Here is a 13,892-nt window from a genome sequence, read left to right on the forward strand (position 1 = left end):
TATTAACTGAGTAGTTACTTTATCTAAATAGGCACCATTTCAAAAGAGGAGGAATGCTGTTCCTGGCAATGGAAGTAACCCTGGAATAAAGGGATTGCTTGAGGGGGAGTTGTATAGTACCTGGCCATGTGAATTTTACTGGCTGTCAAATAACATTCAGTCTGTCCTTTTCCCGTTTTAGCATTTTGAAATCAAAGACAAGTAGAATATCACTCCGTAAAAGATCTGAGTGTTAATTTAATCATCTCTGTGACTCATCTACTAAAGAAAAGGCATCATGATTTTTTTAAACATTATCCAAAACTCAAGCTGTGATGCAGCAGTTTGCTAGGGTGCCCCACTGGTTCTGATGATTTCAGACCTTTCCCAATAGCTAAACTTTATGACCATGAGGGTGAGGATGAACTTTGGCTGTGACCTAGATCTGCAATTCACAAGTGTTTTTCATACAGCTGCAATAATATTCCAGAAAATGTAATTGGCCTTTCGCTTCATTCACTTTTGCAAATGAAAATAAAGCTACTGTGAGAGCAGATCTTTTGCTAAGAAAATATTTTTTTTTAATATTTTTATAGCTCTGTCAACAATAAAGGAGTCTCACAGTCTAAAGTCTTTCTCTAAACCTTTTTAATGGAAAAAACTTCATAGAAAATATCCTTTTACTTTTTTAATAACATATAACTATATACATGATTAAAAACTGTAACAAAAAGCTGCAGGGACTGGAAAAATGTTTTGTTGGATCCATGCAGATGGTACATTTAAAAAAGGATTTCACAAATCCATGTACATCAGATGGAGCTGCAGTGACAGGGTTGAAAAAAATGGCAACTCTATATTATTTACCTGAATGTACTGGGAATAAAGCACAGACATACAAAATACACAAAAAGAATACAAAAGAGTACACGGTGTAAATGCTGTTAGCACAGGAAGTTTCTTTTTTAAGTAAATAGGAGAAAAGAAGTAAAATCTCCTTTTTCACATTTTATATTGTAATTTAAAAGATAACTAATCTCTTTATTTGCTGTATTTTGTTTTTCTTTACTCTGACATACACTACAGTAGAAGTATATGGCATTTGCATTTAATAACTCAGGAATATTTTGATTCATCTCCATGTCTGTGAATGTACTGTCATTTCTGAATAACATCATGTATACATACTGCTTTAAAAAGACATACACAGTTTGATATGAGTTAGAAATACAAAATATTGAGAGCCACCACACTACAAAGTGCTGGATACTCTTGTCCTGATCCAGCAGTATGTTTAAGGACACACACAACTTCAAATCTAAGAGGAATTCCTCAGAGAATAAAGGAAGTTAAGAATGTGCAGAAATGATTTGCTGATTAGGTCTGGAGTTTTCAACAGTTTGTAGTATAGACTCTGCAGCTAGGAAAACTGTTACACCTGACACCATAATTCTGTCCTTACACCCCAGATAATGTAGCTACACAGTGTAGATGATTTACTGTACTTGTAAAATAAATTTTCTTAATTCTAAGTTAAAACATAAAATGAAACCTCTTTCAAAAAATTCTGGGGAATCGAGGAGCTCTGCAGCTGGAAAGAAGAAAGAGATGGTGTTTAGTTTGTTAGTTACAAGTTGGAAGATATTCTGTAGGCAGCAGGTAATAATGTGACAGGTTTTAAACACTTCACTTGTAAAAGAACTTGCTTATATTTTTGTCCTGGGCCAAAAAAAGAACAGACGTAATTGAAAAGCCAGTACCAGCCAGTAAGCTCACCTGAGGCTTACAAGCATGGTGACGATGGCAAGCCATCATTTAGTAAGAAAATAAAGTCAAGCTTACTTCTTGTCAGGTGGGCTTTTGCTGGGTTCTTCCTGCTGTAACGAATACTTAATAATTCCCAGTGTAATCACAGGCAGTTTAATAGCAGACAAATAAATGGAGTCTGTGTGTGCATATACTTGTTTAAAAAAAGAAAAAATGTTAAAACAACTACAGTAACAACAACAAAACTAGACAAGCAGTGAAAGCTAAAATATGCTGTGAAGCCTTGGGATCTGTTCCTGTTCTCCTTAACACCCTCCCTCCCTGTCTGACCATGCTCTTTTGGCAGCCAGGTAAAACCTTTAAGTTCCTGTAAGTGAGGGATGATTTTTGCTTATAGCAAGACATAAAGTAATTATGAAAGCAAGTTTTGAAAACCAAATTGTTGTGGGTCATGAAAGCCAAATGTCACTGATAAGTATTTGGATCTCATTGTCCATATAATGGTTTGATTCCTTTCCCCTCTTTATGTGAGCATGCTAATTGGAAAGTTGCCAATATAGCAGTTTTTGGCTCATTACCATTTAGTCTCTTTTATTTTTTAAGAACATCCATGATACTTGTTTATGTTGTTCATTGCTAGCATTTTGGGTAAAATCTGGCTTGTAAAACCCTGATTGAAACTAGAATGTCAGTACAAGGCAGGTCTGTTTGAGAAGGCAACCTGAAGCAGTAAGACTTACTTTGTTTGTTTAAAGAAGAGATAAACGTGTGTGTGCATGCATTTGCATTTATCAGTTTTATAGCTAGAACCGTTATTAAATGATGCCCAATAGCAATTTTATCTCGTTATGATTTCTTTTATAAAGGTGTAATGATTCTCAGGAGAGTTTTATGAAAACATGCAGAGTTGGTTTGCATTACGTATGCAATTATGTGCCCAGTATATATGTTGCAACTTAATTTCTTAAATATATATTGTGTAACACTTTTTATTCCTGAGTGCTGGTCTCCATAAGGAATAGAGGGGGTGGCATCATGTGCTCTTCTGCACGTGGTCCTTCATCATTTTAGGAGTTCTTCTGAGGGATCTTTATTGTCACAGTTTTAACTTCAGAATATTCTCTCAATCCACATTCACCCCTAAAAAACAAATTGCAGCATCAGCTTACACCAGACATTAATTTTTTATCGAGCAAAAACCTGCAAAGTGATTCCTTGATAAAGTTAAGATATAACCTAAAATTCTCGGCATAGGTTTCTGTTGTACTGTGATTTTGTACAGGTGTTCCTTTCATGCCATCTTTCAGAAAACCTGAAGATGAAGTTTCAGTTTAGGTCAAAAGAACAATGGATGGCTTCAGCATTTGATAAGGAAATACAGAACAACATTAAACCCAGAAATACTCACTGTCCGTTGATGGAACTGTTGGGAGTGCATTTATGTTCTCTGTCCTTTCCAGACACCAAGACCTGCACCACTGGCCAGGGAAATTATTGCTTGTATTTGCACTCAAGAAGGAGAAGGTCCAAACTGAGTACTATGGAAAGTGAACTACTCACAACCCTGGGTAAAGATAACTTGACTCCTAACCCACCGATCTTTTTTCCCTGACAAAATATCCAGCAGAAGAAATCAGTATTTGCACGTACTGTGAAAGAGCGTTCAGCTTGCTCAGATTTCCACTAGATTTATGTAGAAGACCTCTTTTTGTCCTGGCAAAGCATCTTACATAAGATCCTCTATACTGCTAGAAGCTAGCCACTCACTAGGTCCCAGTTATCTGACACATGGCTCTGAGGGATACGTGCTTTGGATAAATTATGCTTAAGAAATGGGTGTTTCTGAATGCTATGTGGATTTTGTTGTTGTCAGCTCCGGCCTGGCTCATCTCTTAGGCAACTCTGCTGAGGTTTAGAGTGGATATTGCATGGCTGCTTAGGAGTTATGCCTGTCTTCTCTGAAGTATAGGTATTTGCTGTGAGTATTTTGAGTAATGAAGTGTGTTCTAGTCAAGTCATTAGTTAAGTTCTAATATGTCTGCCGGATGCTGTGTATGTAAAGCAAACAATGTCCCCACCTCAAAACAGGGACAGTCCAAGTCTGGAAGTAGAGTATCTCTTCTGTATGAACTCATACGAGGATTCTTTTGCACAAGTTCTTACAGACATTTGTTTCTTGGTTAAATTCTTATCCCCACCCCTAAAACGCACACAATACTGCTCCCTTACTTATATTAAAATCTAAAAAGTGCTGACATGCATATCATGTTTACTATTTGACACTGTCTTCCCTCTGGATCCCTGTGTGCAGAATTTAATGCCAACTGCACCATAAAGAATATTTCAGAAGAATTCCTCAGAACCTCCTTCTAGTAAGTGTTGCTTTCAGAATGGAGGGAGGGGCCACTCTTCAAAGCAGTTAAACCCCTCTGTATGTCCCCAGTGTTGCATAGCCTACTTTGTATTTACCTCTACAATGTAAATGTTACACAAAATACATCATCAGGGGAGAAACTCCTGTAATCTTCCTTGGAAAGTTAATTAATTTGGGCAGAAATATCAGTATTTACCAGCCCATTTCACTCCACCTGCAGTTCTGAAAACTTTCTGATGTGCCTGTTGGCTTAGTAGGCCTTACATGTGATATAGTGGTTGATATTTAACTCATGATTCAGTAGGCATTTTAAGATTACCAGAGTCTAAGTACATGCAAGAAAATATATTAGTAAAGATTCTTTGACATGTGAAAGGTTCCCATTGATTTGGACCACCCCACCCCCAGCTTTCAGTAGAAAGTGGTAGATTTGTCTCCAAAGAATGACCAAACACTTTAGCTATTTATCAGACTCAGCTGAGTCACAGAACCATTCCCTTATGGCTCAATGGAAGCTGTCACCGGGAGCCGCATGGAGCCCAATAACTAATGCTAGTAAGTCTCTCTCAGTGAAAGTTCCTGCTTCCTTCAGTAGGGCTGCGGCTTGGCGCCAGGCACCTGTTGGACACATTTTTGCAAGTCAATAGATAACCTAGCCAACAGAGTACCCAGTGCCTTTATGTGTGTTCCAACTGCCAGTTGGTTTCTTATCTTGGTTGGTCTGGCAAACAAAATTAGATACAGTTATTGTCTGTTTCTTCAGTCCAAGGCTTCAGGGCCTTACTCATTTGTTTTCTGGCCGAAAGTTTGGAAGTGGACAACTGTGATGAATTCTAAGGCAAGTATTTTTCAAAAGTTAAAAAGTTGCTCTTGCTGAATAGGAAGATGGGTTATTCCAGACATTCAGAGCAGAAGAGTCAGTGTGTGTTCAATTAAAGGCCTCACTTGTCCCCACAGCCCAATACAGGGAAGTAGGGAGCAATAACATCCTGTCCTGTGGCCACTTCGGGTCTTCTTGGATTGCAGTTCGGTATCAGGGTGAGAACAAGGGTTGTGTCTGTGAAGAGGAAGGAGCCCACGGCTCAAGTTAGCGTGATGCTATCCCTTGGTTGTGTAGGTGTGACGGAAGGGGAACAAATTGCTCTTCAAAAAGAAACACTACATACCTTCTTCCCTCCCTCAGTCCAAGAGAAAAAAAGATAAGGAAAAGAATTATATCTCCAAGCTGTTCTCCTGCTTGCACTTCTTTTTGGGAATGCAACTATGCACTGCTGTATCTCAGAGCTATCCAGACAATAATAATTCCTATGACATTAAAGGATAGTTCTGAAGTAGAATGGCACCTCCTTCCCTTGAAGACATTTGGACAGAGACCAGAATTTTGAGGGACTCTATCTAATATAAAATGGCCACACGTGGCTATCTGCAATGAGTCACCTGATTTTTAGTTACAGGAGTTAAATTCTACACTACTCAGGTAGTGATAGGAAGCTTTAAAGAAGTGGAAATGTAAAAAAATCTCTGTTTTAGACTCCTTTAAGAATACAAGAATACTGTAAGTAGCCTTAATGTAAACAGAAATCAGTTGTATTGTGTACTTGAGTTCTGGTTCTCTACTGGTATGCACATACCTACATTTTGTGGGAGTGTAAAATGAGTATAGCAGATCTCAACTTTCTGTGTTCATTTTTTTCCCCATGTGTGATAAAAATTTGTGAATTTAAATGCAGGAAAAAAACGAGTCCCAGATAATACAGTGCTAGCACAAACAGCACAGTGGCACAATTATGATCTGGCTGTAACATAGTATTAGCTTAGCAATGACACACATATGTATGGATAGTTTCTATTCTTTTTTTTTTGTTCTTTAATTGCCTGACTCAACATTATTTATGCTGTAAAATTTATCCCTTAAAAACAGGGATCTAAGAAACCGTGGCATTTTAACAGAAAGTATGCAGATATTAATGCAGGGGGAGGAGGTGAATTAGAAGGTGATATCTGATCAAAGAGGTTCTGAAAAGAGTAGAATAATTACTCATAAGTAGGTTTTCAGGCATCTTTGTGAGATAGAGATTGTTGCCATTCCAAACATTTATTGTTTTTGATGAGTATTTGCAAAGCTGTAGGTGGGAATCAAGTATACAACTACCATAGATTTTTCCATGGGAGCTGGGGTGCTGCCTGGTTCCCCCTCTTTCAAAAAATCTACGATATCAATATGTGAATATTTTGCTTGCACGGTTAATCTCCCTGAAGTCAATGGGGTCGCTCTTGGGTGTCAAGTTACTCATGTGCTCTATCGAGCTTAGTAGTTTTAGAATATTTTCACAATGATAAGAGTTAGATGAGCTGACATATTTATGCCAGTGTGAGATCACCTCATAACTCATGAATGTGGAGAATAGTATGAATGTGTTATTCAAAGTACTCCCTAATGAGGGAAAATATTTCAGACTACATAGAGCTTATTTTATAGATCAAGTTGTATACTTCAACATATTTAAAGTTTTAAAGAGTTTGACCTTACTTTAATTTTATTGCTGAGTTTGCCATTAGCCATAAGCTATTTTGAAAGCTTAGGTGAGACATATCTGGTATACATGCCTCCTGCACAGAAATTAATTGAATCCTTTGTATGCGTAACCAGTCTGAGGCTGATGCAATTGCTAAGCTTCCTTGTGATTGTAATGAGAATTAAAAACTGGTAAGACTTTAAATTAGGTACATGGGGCAGTATTTGAGTGTGGAGCTCCATTTCAAAATATTTGGCAGTTAGTTCTAAATGGAATTAGAAAAGACAGACAACTTTGTAATGGAAGGTGATTTTTTGAAAGGGATGTAAACACATTTGTCTATCCTTCCCTAGGCCTGATTTAATTTAACATTGTTTATAAATCTGGTAGAGATAGATAACATTTTAATAAAGTTCAGATGCACCTATATTAATAAATGTAAGAAAACAAATTAAGAAAACACAGGTTACAAGTTCAGAAATTTCAGTTCCCTTCAGAATAAGAAGGGAGTTCCAGTAACTTATTCTGCTATGTCAACAAAGAAAAAAAAAAAAGAAAAGGAAAGAAAATGGTCTTACCATGTAAATCAATTGCATTTAGAACTGGCAATGATTATCAGTCATCTTATATTATGCCCTGATCCTCAGATGGGAATATTTCCTGATCTTAATTTGCACGGAAGGATTCACTAATATTTATTAAGCTGTAGAGCTGAAAACAGTTTAAGAGACAACAGTGTAATACTTACATCTCTCTGCCATTGCCAGACATTTTGAATCCTCCAAAAGGACTTTGGGCATTTAAGGCATTGTAGCAATTTATCCTGTAACAGGAAGAGGCATTAAGTCCAACTGCGCTGTCAGAGAGACCTTTGGACAACTCGGAGAGAGACTGAAACTTGTGGAGCTAAGGACACCGTCTACCTCTTAGTAATAACAAACTTGTCTCATGTTGAAAAGAAATGAGGGATTTATGCCACAAAAACAACATTCTGCTCCTTACTCATAAGGAGAATGGGATTTGGCCTGTGAGGACTGGAGGAGGGCACCAAACACTTAGAAGCAGCTTCAGTAATGAACTGTTAATATGTTGACAAACCTCAGTGCCAGTTTATAACACAGAGCTATTAGATCTGAATTTGTCCTTTTTCTCCCTGATTTCTTGTGGAGGATCTTTAGTTTACCCAGATTTGACATGCCAGATTGCAAGGTATTAAACTCCAGAAGTGGCATTACCTATTCCTAAGGACTAGAGAGAAGAGGTGTCCCCTCAGTTCCTTAATATTATAGAAAGTACATGATTCTTTGTGCCTGTAGCAGAAACCTCACAGGATTCCTCTGCTCCACAGAAAGAATCGTTTATACTCTTTGTTTGTTTTCAGTAATGCCATTCAGCAGTGTGGCTGCCGTGCTAATGGGAAGCAAGGCCTTTTCCAGTTTCCAATAGCATTCACCCGCAGTGAGCAGAGTCACAACACCTCCTTACAGCTGTTCCATATCTTGGTTAGTGATTCACCACTAGGATGGTCTAGATAAACATTTTTCAGACAAAGGGTGCAAAACTGAGGTGCCATAGTGATAGTGAGTCAAACTCTCTATCTCCAAGAGCAGGAGTGTGATAACTTCTGCCTTACCAGACTGTCCCAGCCTGCATTGCTGAAGAGACTGTCAGGGCCTTGTTTATGTCATTTGTAAAGACAGCAGCTACCAGCCCAAAATCAGAATTGTTGGCTCTCTCTATAACTTCATCCATGGTTTTAAATCTCAGTATTTCTTGAACAGGACCAAAAATCTGCAACAAAGATTAATCATTAATTAATAAATGAGCCCACTCAGAGGCATTATATTCCTGTTTTATTCTGCTTTTTTAATTGTCTTCTCTCTCCTGTTGTACTCTTACAAATTCCCACAGCAACATTTAATAGTGACAATAGCTGTCTGTAAAACTGCATGAATTTCCCACAGCAGTTGCCTCAGTGGAACTCATCCATTCTTCCCTTATCTCTTCTTGAAGGTCTGAGACTTTACAGCCAATGACAAAAATTGAGCTTCTTTACCCAACTGATATTGTCAGTTGCTGTGTGCATAAGGAGTCCTGAAAAGATTTTACTCCTTTTTTTTTTTTTTTTTTTTTAAAATACAGTGGTAATTTTCACTCTAAAGCTTTTGTCTTGGGAAGGAAACAAAAGAAAAAAAATCACATTTAGGACATTCTGAAATGATCTTGCCGTGTGTGTGTGTGAATACCTCCTCCTTGGCAATCCGCATGTCATCTGTTACATTGGAAAACACCGTAGGTTCAATGAAGAAGCCCTTTCTTCCTAGGCCTTTACCCCCACATTCAAGTTTTGCTCCTTCAGTAATGCCGCTTTGAATCAGTTCCAAGATCTTGTTGTATTGTTTTTTATCAATCTGAAAGAGAGAAGAAGCCATTTGACTTGCAGACCGTGCACTTGAAAATCAAGTCAAAATTGGTTTTTTAGGCAAGTCATGTCCCAGTGAGTGGACTCATGCTTATATTCACTACTCTTTGAGCTGGAGATGCCAAAGATGTACAAATAGCTGCTGACTGTAACCTAGGGCTCAATCTTCTTAATGATGTGGCCCCTTATGTATGTAGCTCAACCCACATTCTTGCTAAGCAATCTGGTTTATGAGTACAAACAAAGCAGATCATTATTTTTTGTCCCAGGTTAACTTCCTGAAAATGATGTAAGGCCAGCTGGTTATTAGTGGCAGGAACACTTTCTAAAGGCCTATTTCTAATTCTATCCATCTTTTACTTAGAATTCCTGTCTCTCTAGTCATCTACAAGCACAGTTATGGTTGTAGACAGTTCTTGAAAGTAAGCGCCCACAGGGACTTTTGAGAGCTTCTTACTGTTCACAGCTATATCTTGGGGGCTGAAGATCAGAATCTTGCTGTTAAAGCTGGGAGGCAAACTTACTGATATTTAAGATGAGAGTTTTTACTTAACAAGAAACACCTCTGAGCTGCACAGATTATCTACTCCATTAGAATTTTAATCTTGGAAACGTTTATCATGTCAGCTACCCTGGACTGTGACTGAGTATGCACTGACTGACCTTTGTCCTAGTAGAGTTTAAATGCTTCCAGGCACCTTCTGGGCTGTAGAGCCGAAGCACTATTCCTTTACCTGTGGACCTTGTTCCGTAGTTGGGTCAAAAGGACTCCCCACAACTCTCCTCTTTGCACGTTCTACGCTTCTTCTAACAAACTCTTCATAGATTGATTCTTCCACATAAATCCGTGAGCCTGCAGTGCAGCATTGACCTTGATTGAAGAAGACCCCTTGGTGAGCTTGTTCCACAGCATAGTCCACTAAAAAACCAAGACAGCGTATGTTGCTCTGAAACATCATAGACACATCTGCTATTGCACCAGCGTCACATGTATTACATAGTGCCACATTCCCAAAACTTCAAAGCAGAAGTAGGATTTGGTTAAAAAAAACCAAAACAGTGACCAAATCAAAACATACTATTGTTGTGTCGGGTCATAAATGAAGATGATTGATTTCATTTTTGTCATAATCCCTGTGAAAATACATGTCTAAAATTGATTTTTTTCCCCATTTATTCCACCCTGGACACAGCTATACTGGAGGGATATTAGGAGCATTACAACTATTTCAGAAACACTAGATTGCAAGGAACCACTTGGGACTTCAGGCGTCGTCTAAGTAAAGAAGGGTCTGTAGGTAATACATTCCACGTGCCATCTTGTGACACAAGCCACAAAATATTGCTTAATATCCCACTGCAAAAATTAAATCAAGACAGTACTTTAGCAGACTATAGGAGTAGGATATGCAAGAATAAACTCACCAATGTCTTATACGCCAGCAATGTGTAATTTATCAACTAAAACTCTTTAAGAGACCCTAGGAAGCAGATTGTGCCCCACGTTATAGAAGTCTGTCTGACTGGGGTCAGTGGAGAAGGGGAAAATTTGTCTGTGATCCCAAGTTTGCCCATGGTTTAATATTGCATATATGAGAATTACAGCCAACCAAGTACTTGAGAGAATTTGACTTTGATAATGGCAAGGCCTATCCTTCCCAAAAAGCCAGATTATTTTTCTGCAAGATACAAACATCTTCTTGGCCTAGACATTCAGAGCTAAATTCTCCATTGGGTGTAATAGCTGACCAGACAATATTGAATTCATCCTTCAACAGTGATGCCCTACAGCACTGTAATATCTCTGTTATCAGCTGTAGCACTTTGGAACGTTGCTTAAAGTATAATCTTTCATGGAATAAACAAAGCAACAGTGTTCTACTTTCAGCACATCCTAGACAACTCCATCTAACAGAAATGTCTTATTCTGCCCTCAGCATGGTCTTGAAAAAAAATTATATAGGGTGTTCCCTGGAACACATTCAAATTTTCCCCTGCAGCTCCATGGAGATTAAAAACACTAGTAGATAGAACTGATTAACTGATGTTTCTTCCTCTATTGTTAACACAGTTTTTCACTATGAGGGGCTCTAGCCATTGTTCTCTGTTTTTTTGGTGCACTAAACTTTCAACAGTTTTGCCATGCTTTCTGCTAACCTTTGGCACACAGTATTCCTCAGACAGAACAAACAGCTCTTTTGGAATGGTGAGCAAATTGTCTGCTGTTCTAAATAATCAGAGCTTTGAAGTCTGAATCTCAGGTGAAGCGCTGGTGGTTGTAATTATGGGAAGACCAGAGAGCTTTAGTATGATACATTGTGGAACAGACAGTCCCGAAGAAGACTGTGCTGTCCTCTGTGCCCTGTTATTCTCCTGTTGCCTGCAACTTCTTCCCAGGTCCTCAACCTTATTTGGCAGATAATAGCAAGTCACAGATAAACTACAGCTCCGTGTGGCAGCTAGGAGCATTTGCCTTCCCCTGTGGAAAGCCATAATACAGACCTTCCCCCAGCCTATATTACTCTACTAGAAGTGTTCAGGTGTGATCCAGTCAGAGTTAGTAGGTTAGGGATGTACGAGATGTGGTGATTTCTGGTGGGAGATGGAGATGGATCAGGCCCGGCCAGCACGGGTTCATGGAAGGCAGGTCCTGCTTGACCAGCCTGATCTCCTTCTGTGACCAGGTGACCCGCCTAGTGGATGAGGGAAAGGCTGTGGGTGTGGTCTACCTGGACTTCAGTAAAGCCTTTGACACTGTCTCCCAGAGCATTCTCCTAGAGAAGCTGGTGGCTCACGGCTTAGACAGGTCCACTCTTCACTGGGTAAAAAACTGGCTGGACGGCTGAGCCCAGAGAGTTGTGGTGAACGGAGTTAAATCCAGTTGGCGGCCGGTCACCAGCGGTGTTCCCCAGGGCTCAGTACTGGGGCCGGTCCTGTTCAATATCTTTATCAACGATCTGGACGAGGGGATCGAGTGCTCCCTCAGTAAGTTTGCAGACGACACCAAGCTGGGTGGGAGTGTTGATCTGCTCGAGCAGAAGGCTCTGCAGAGGGACCTGGACAGGCTGGATCGATGGGCCGAGGCCAACTGTATGAGATTCAACAAGGCCAAGTGCCGGGTCCTGCACTCAGGTCACAACAACCCCATGCAGCGCTACAGGCTTGGGGAAGAGTGGCTGGGAAGCTGCCCGGAGGAAAAGGACCTGGGGGTGCTGGTTGACAGCTGGCTGAACATGAGCCGGCAGTGTGCCCAGGTGGCCAAGAAGGCCAACGGCATCCTGGCCTGTATCAGAAATAGTGTGGCCAGCAGGAGTAGGGAGGTGATCGTGCCCCTGTACTCGGCACTGGTGAGGCCGCACCTCGAATACTGTGTTCAGTTTTGGGCCCCTCTCTACAAGAACAACATTGAGGTGCTGGAGCGTGTCCAGAGAAGGGAAACAAAGCTGGTGAAGGGCCTGGAGCACAAGTCTTATGAGGAGCGGCTGAGGGAACTGGGGTTGTTTAGCCTGGAGAAGAGGAGGCTGAGGGGAGACCTCATCGCGCTCTACAACTACCTGACAGGAGGTTGTAGCGAGGTGGGTGTTGGTCTCTTCTGCCAAGTGACAAGCGATAGGACGAGAGAAAATGGCCTCAAGTTGTGCCAGGGGAGGTTTACACTGGACATTAGGAAAAATTTCTTCACTGAAAGAGTGGTCAGGCCTTGGAACAGGCTGCCCAGGGAACTGGCTGAGTGACCATCCCTGGAAGTATTTAAAAGACTTGGAGATGAGGCGCTTAGGGACATGGTGTAGTGGGCATGGCGGTGTTGACCTCTATGATAATCTTAGAGGTCTTTTCCAACTTTAATGATTCTATGATTCTATATTATATTCTATGAGTTACTGGGATAGAAGGCTATAACATCTGCATCTCGCTCCAGTTGACAGGAGCTTTTTTAGTGTACTAGGATGATTGTGGCTGTAATTTAGACCCCCAACTTGGTAAAACGTTTCTATGTAGAAAAACTGCTGAAAGTTCTCAAGCTTTCCCTAGTCTTTCAGACATTGGTAAGTTTTGAAAACGAATATGGGGTTGTAACCAACTCTTGTAATTCATGCTATTCAGAACCATTCTTCTATTCACCTTCCCCTTTTAAATTAAAAGACCAAATTCTTATATGTCTATTTATTCGGGTTTCAGAGTTCTCAGAAAATCCATTGAGTACAGTGTGCCTGCACACAGCCTGAAACAATAGCTCAAAGCAAGGTGTGAACTGTCCCATTCATCTTAATGGGCTGTTAACTTCAAAACCTCCTGCTGACAATTTAGATATCAACATTTTTAACTATTTCATTGCTGATCATTTAAGCAGAACCTTCTAGTTTGTGTTTTTATCCTGTCCTAAACGGCTGTCCCGTTTGGTACCTTCTCAGGTGCCAAAAATGTCAGCTGCACAACATCATCCAGCTGCCAAAATCTTCAGCTCCCTGCTGACAGTGGCAATGAGGATATTTCAATACACAATTCTTCAATTGTGAAAATTAAAAAAAATGGAATAATCTCCATTTATAGTTACTATCAAAACAGCTTAACAAAGGAATAGTGCACTGACTAGATTAGCAACTTAAGTGTAAATTAAAGTGTAAATTAAAGCCCTCCCTTTTTATAATTTTTGTGAAGCAAAAAAATCACCGAATTTCCAGACTCAAAGCACTAAACCACTTTGCTGCAGAGTTTAGGATGACAAATGTGTATGGGACCATGACTGTGAATAACACCGTTTCTATATGCTTGGTTATAACTTTTTTCTGTGGGTCAAATATTGTCTTTTTATAAAAAGTATCACACCTTAGGC

At 39.8% G+C, this 13,892-nt stretch overlaps 1 protein-coding gene across 2 annotated transcripts in view; it reads right to left on the minus strand.

Annotated features, from left to right (window-relative positions):
- Positions 1–612: 612 nt before the first annotated feature.
- ALDH1A2 (aldehyde dehydrogenase 1 family member A2) overlaps positions 613–13,892 on the minus strand; it is a 59,517-nt gene continuing 46,237 nt past the window's right edge. For both annotated transcript variants that reach the window (XM_075160198.1, XM_075160197.1), the window contains exons 9-13: positions 9,793–9,977; positions 8,883–9,047; positions 8,270–8,427; positions 7,385–7,459; positions 613–2,886 (exon numbers count right to left, since the gene is read on the minus strand). In XM_075160198.1, coding sequence (XP_075016299.1) covers positions 2,814–2,886; positions 7,385–7,459; positions 8,270–8,427; positions 8,883–9,047; positions 9,793–9,977 — 656 coding nt within the window. In that variant the 3' untranslated portion in view covers positions 613–2,813. The remainder of the gene's footprint in view (positions 2,887–7,384; positions 7,460–8,269; positions 8,428–8,882; positions 9,048–9,792; positions 9,978–13,892) is intronic.

Source organism: Calonectris borealis, chromosome 11 (genome assembly GCF_964195595.1).
Source record: "Calonectris borealis chromosome 11, bCalBor7.hap1.2, whole genome shotgun sequence".
Classification (NCBI taxonomy): Eukaryota; Metazoa; Chordata; class Aves; order Procellariiformes; family Procellariidae; genus Calonectris; species Calonectris borealis.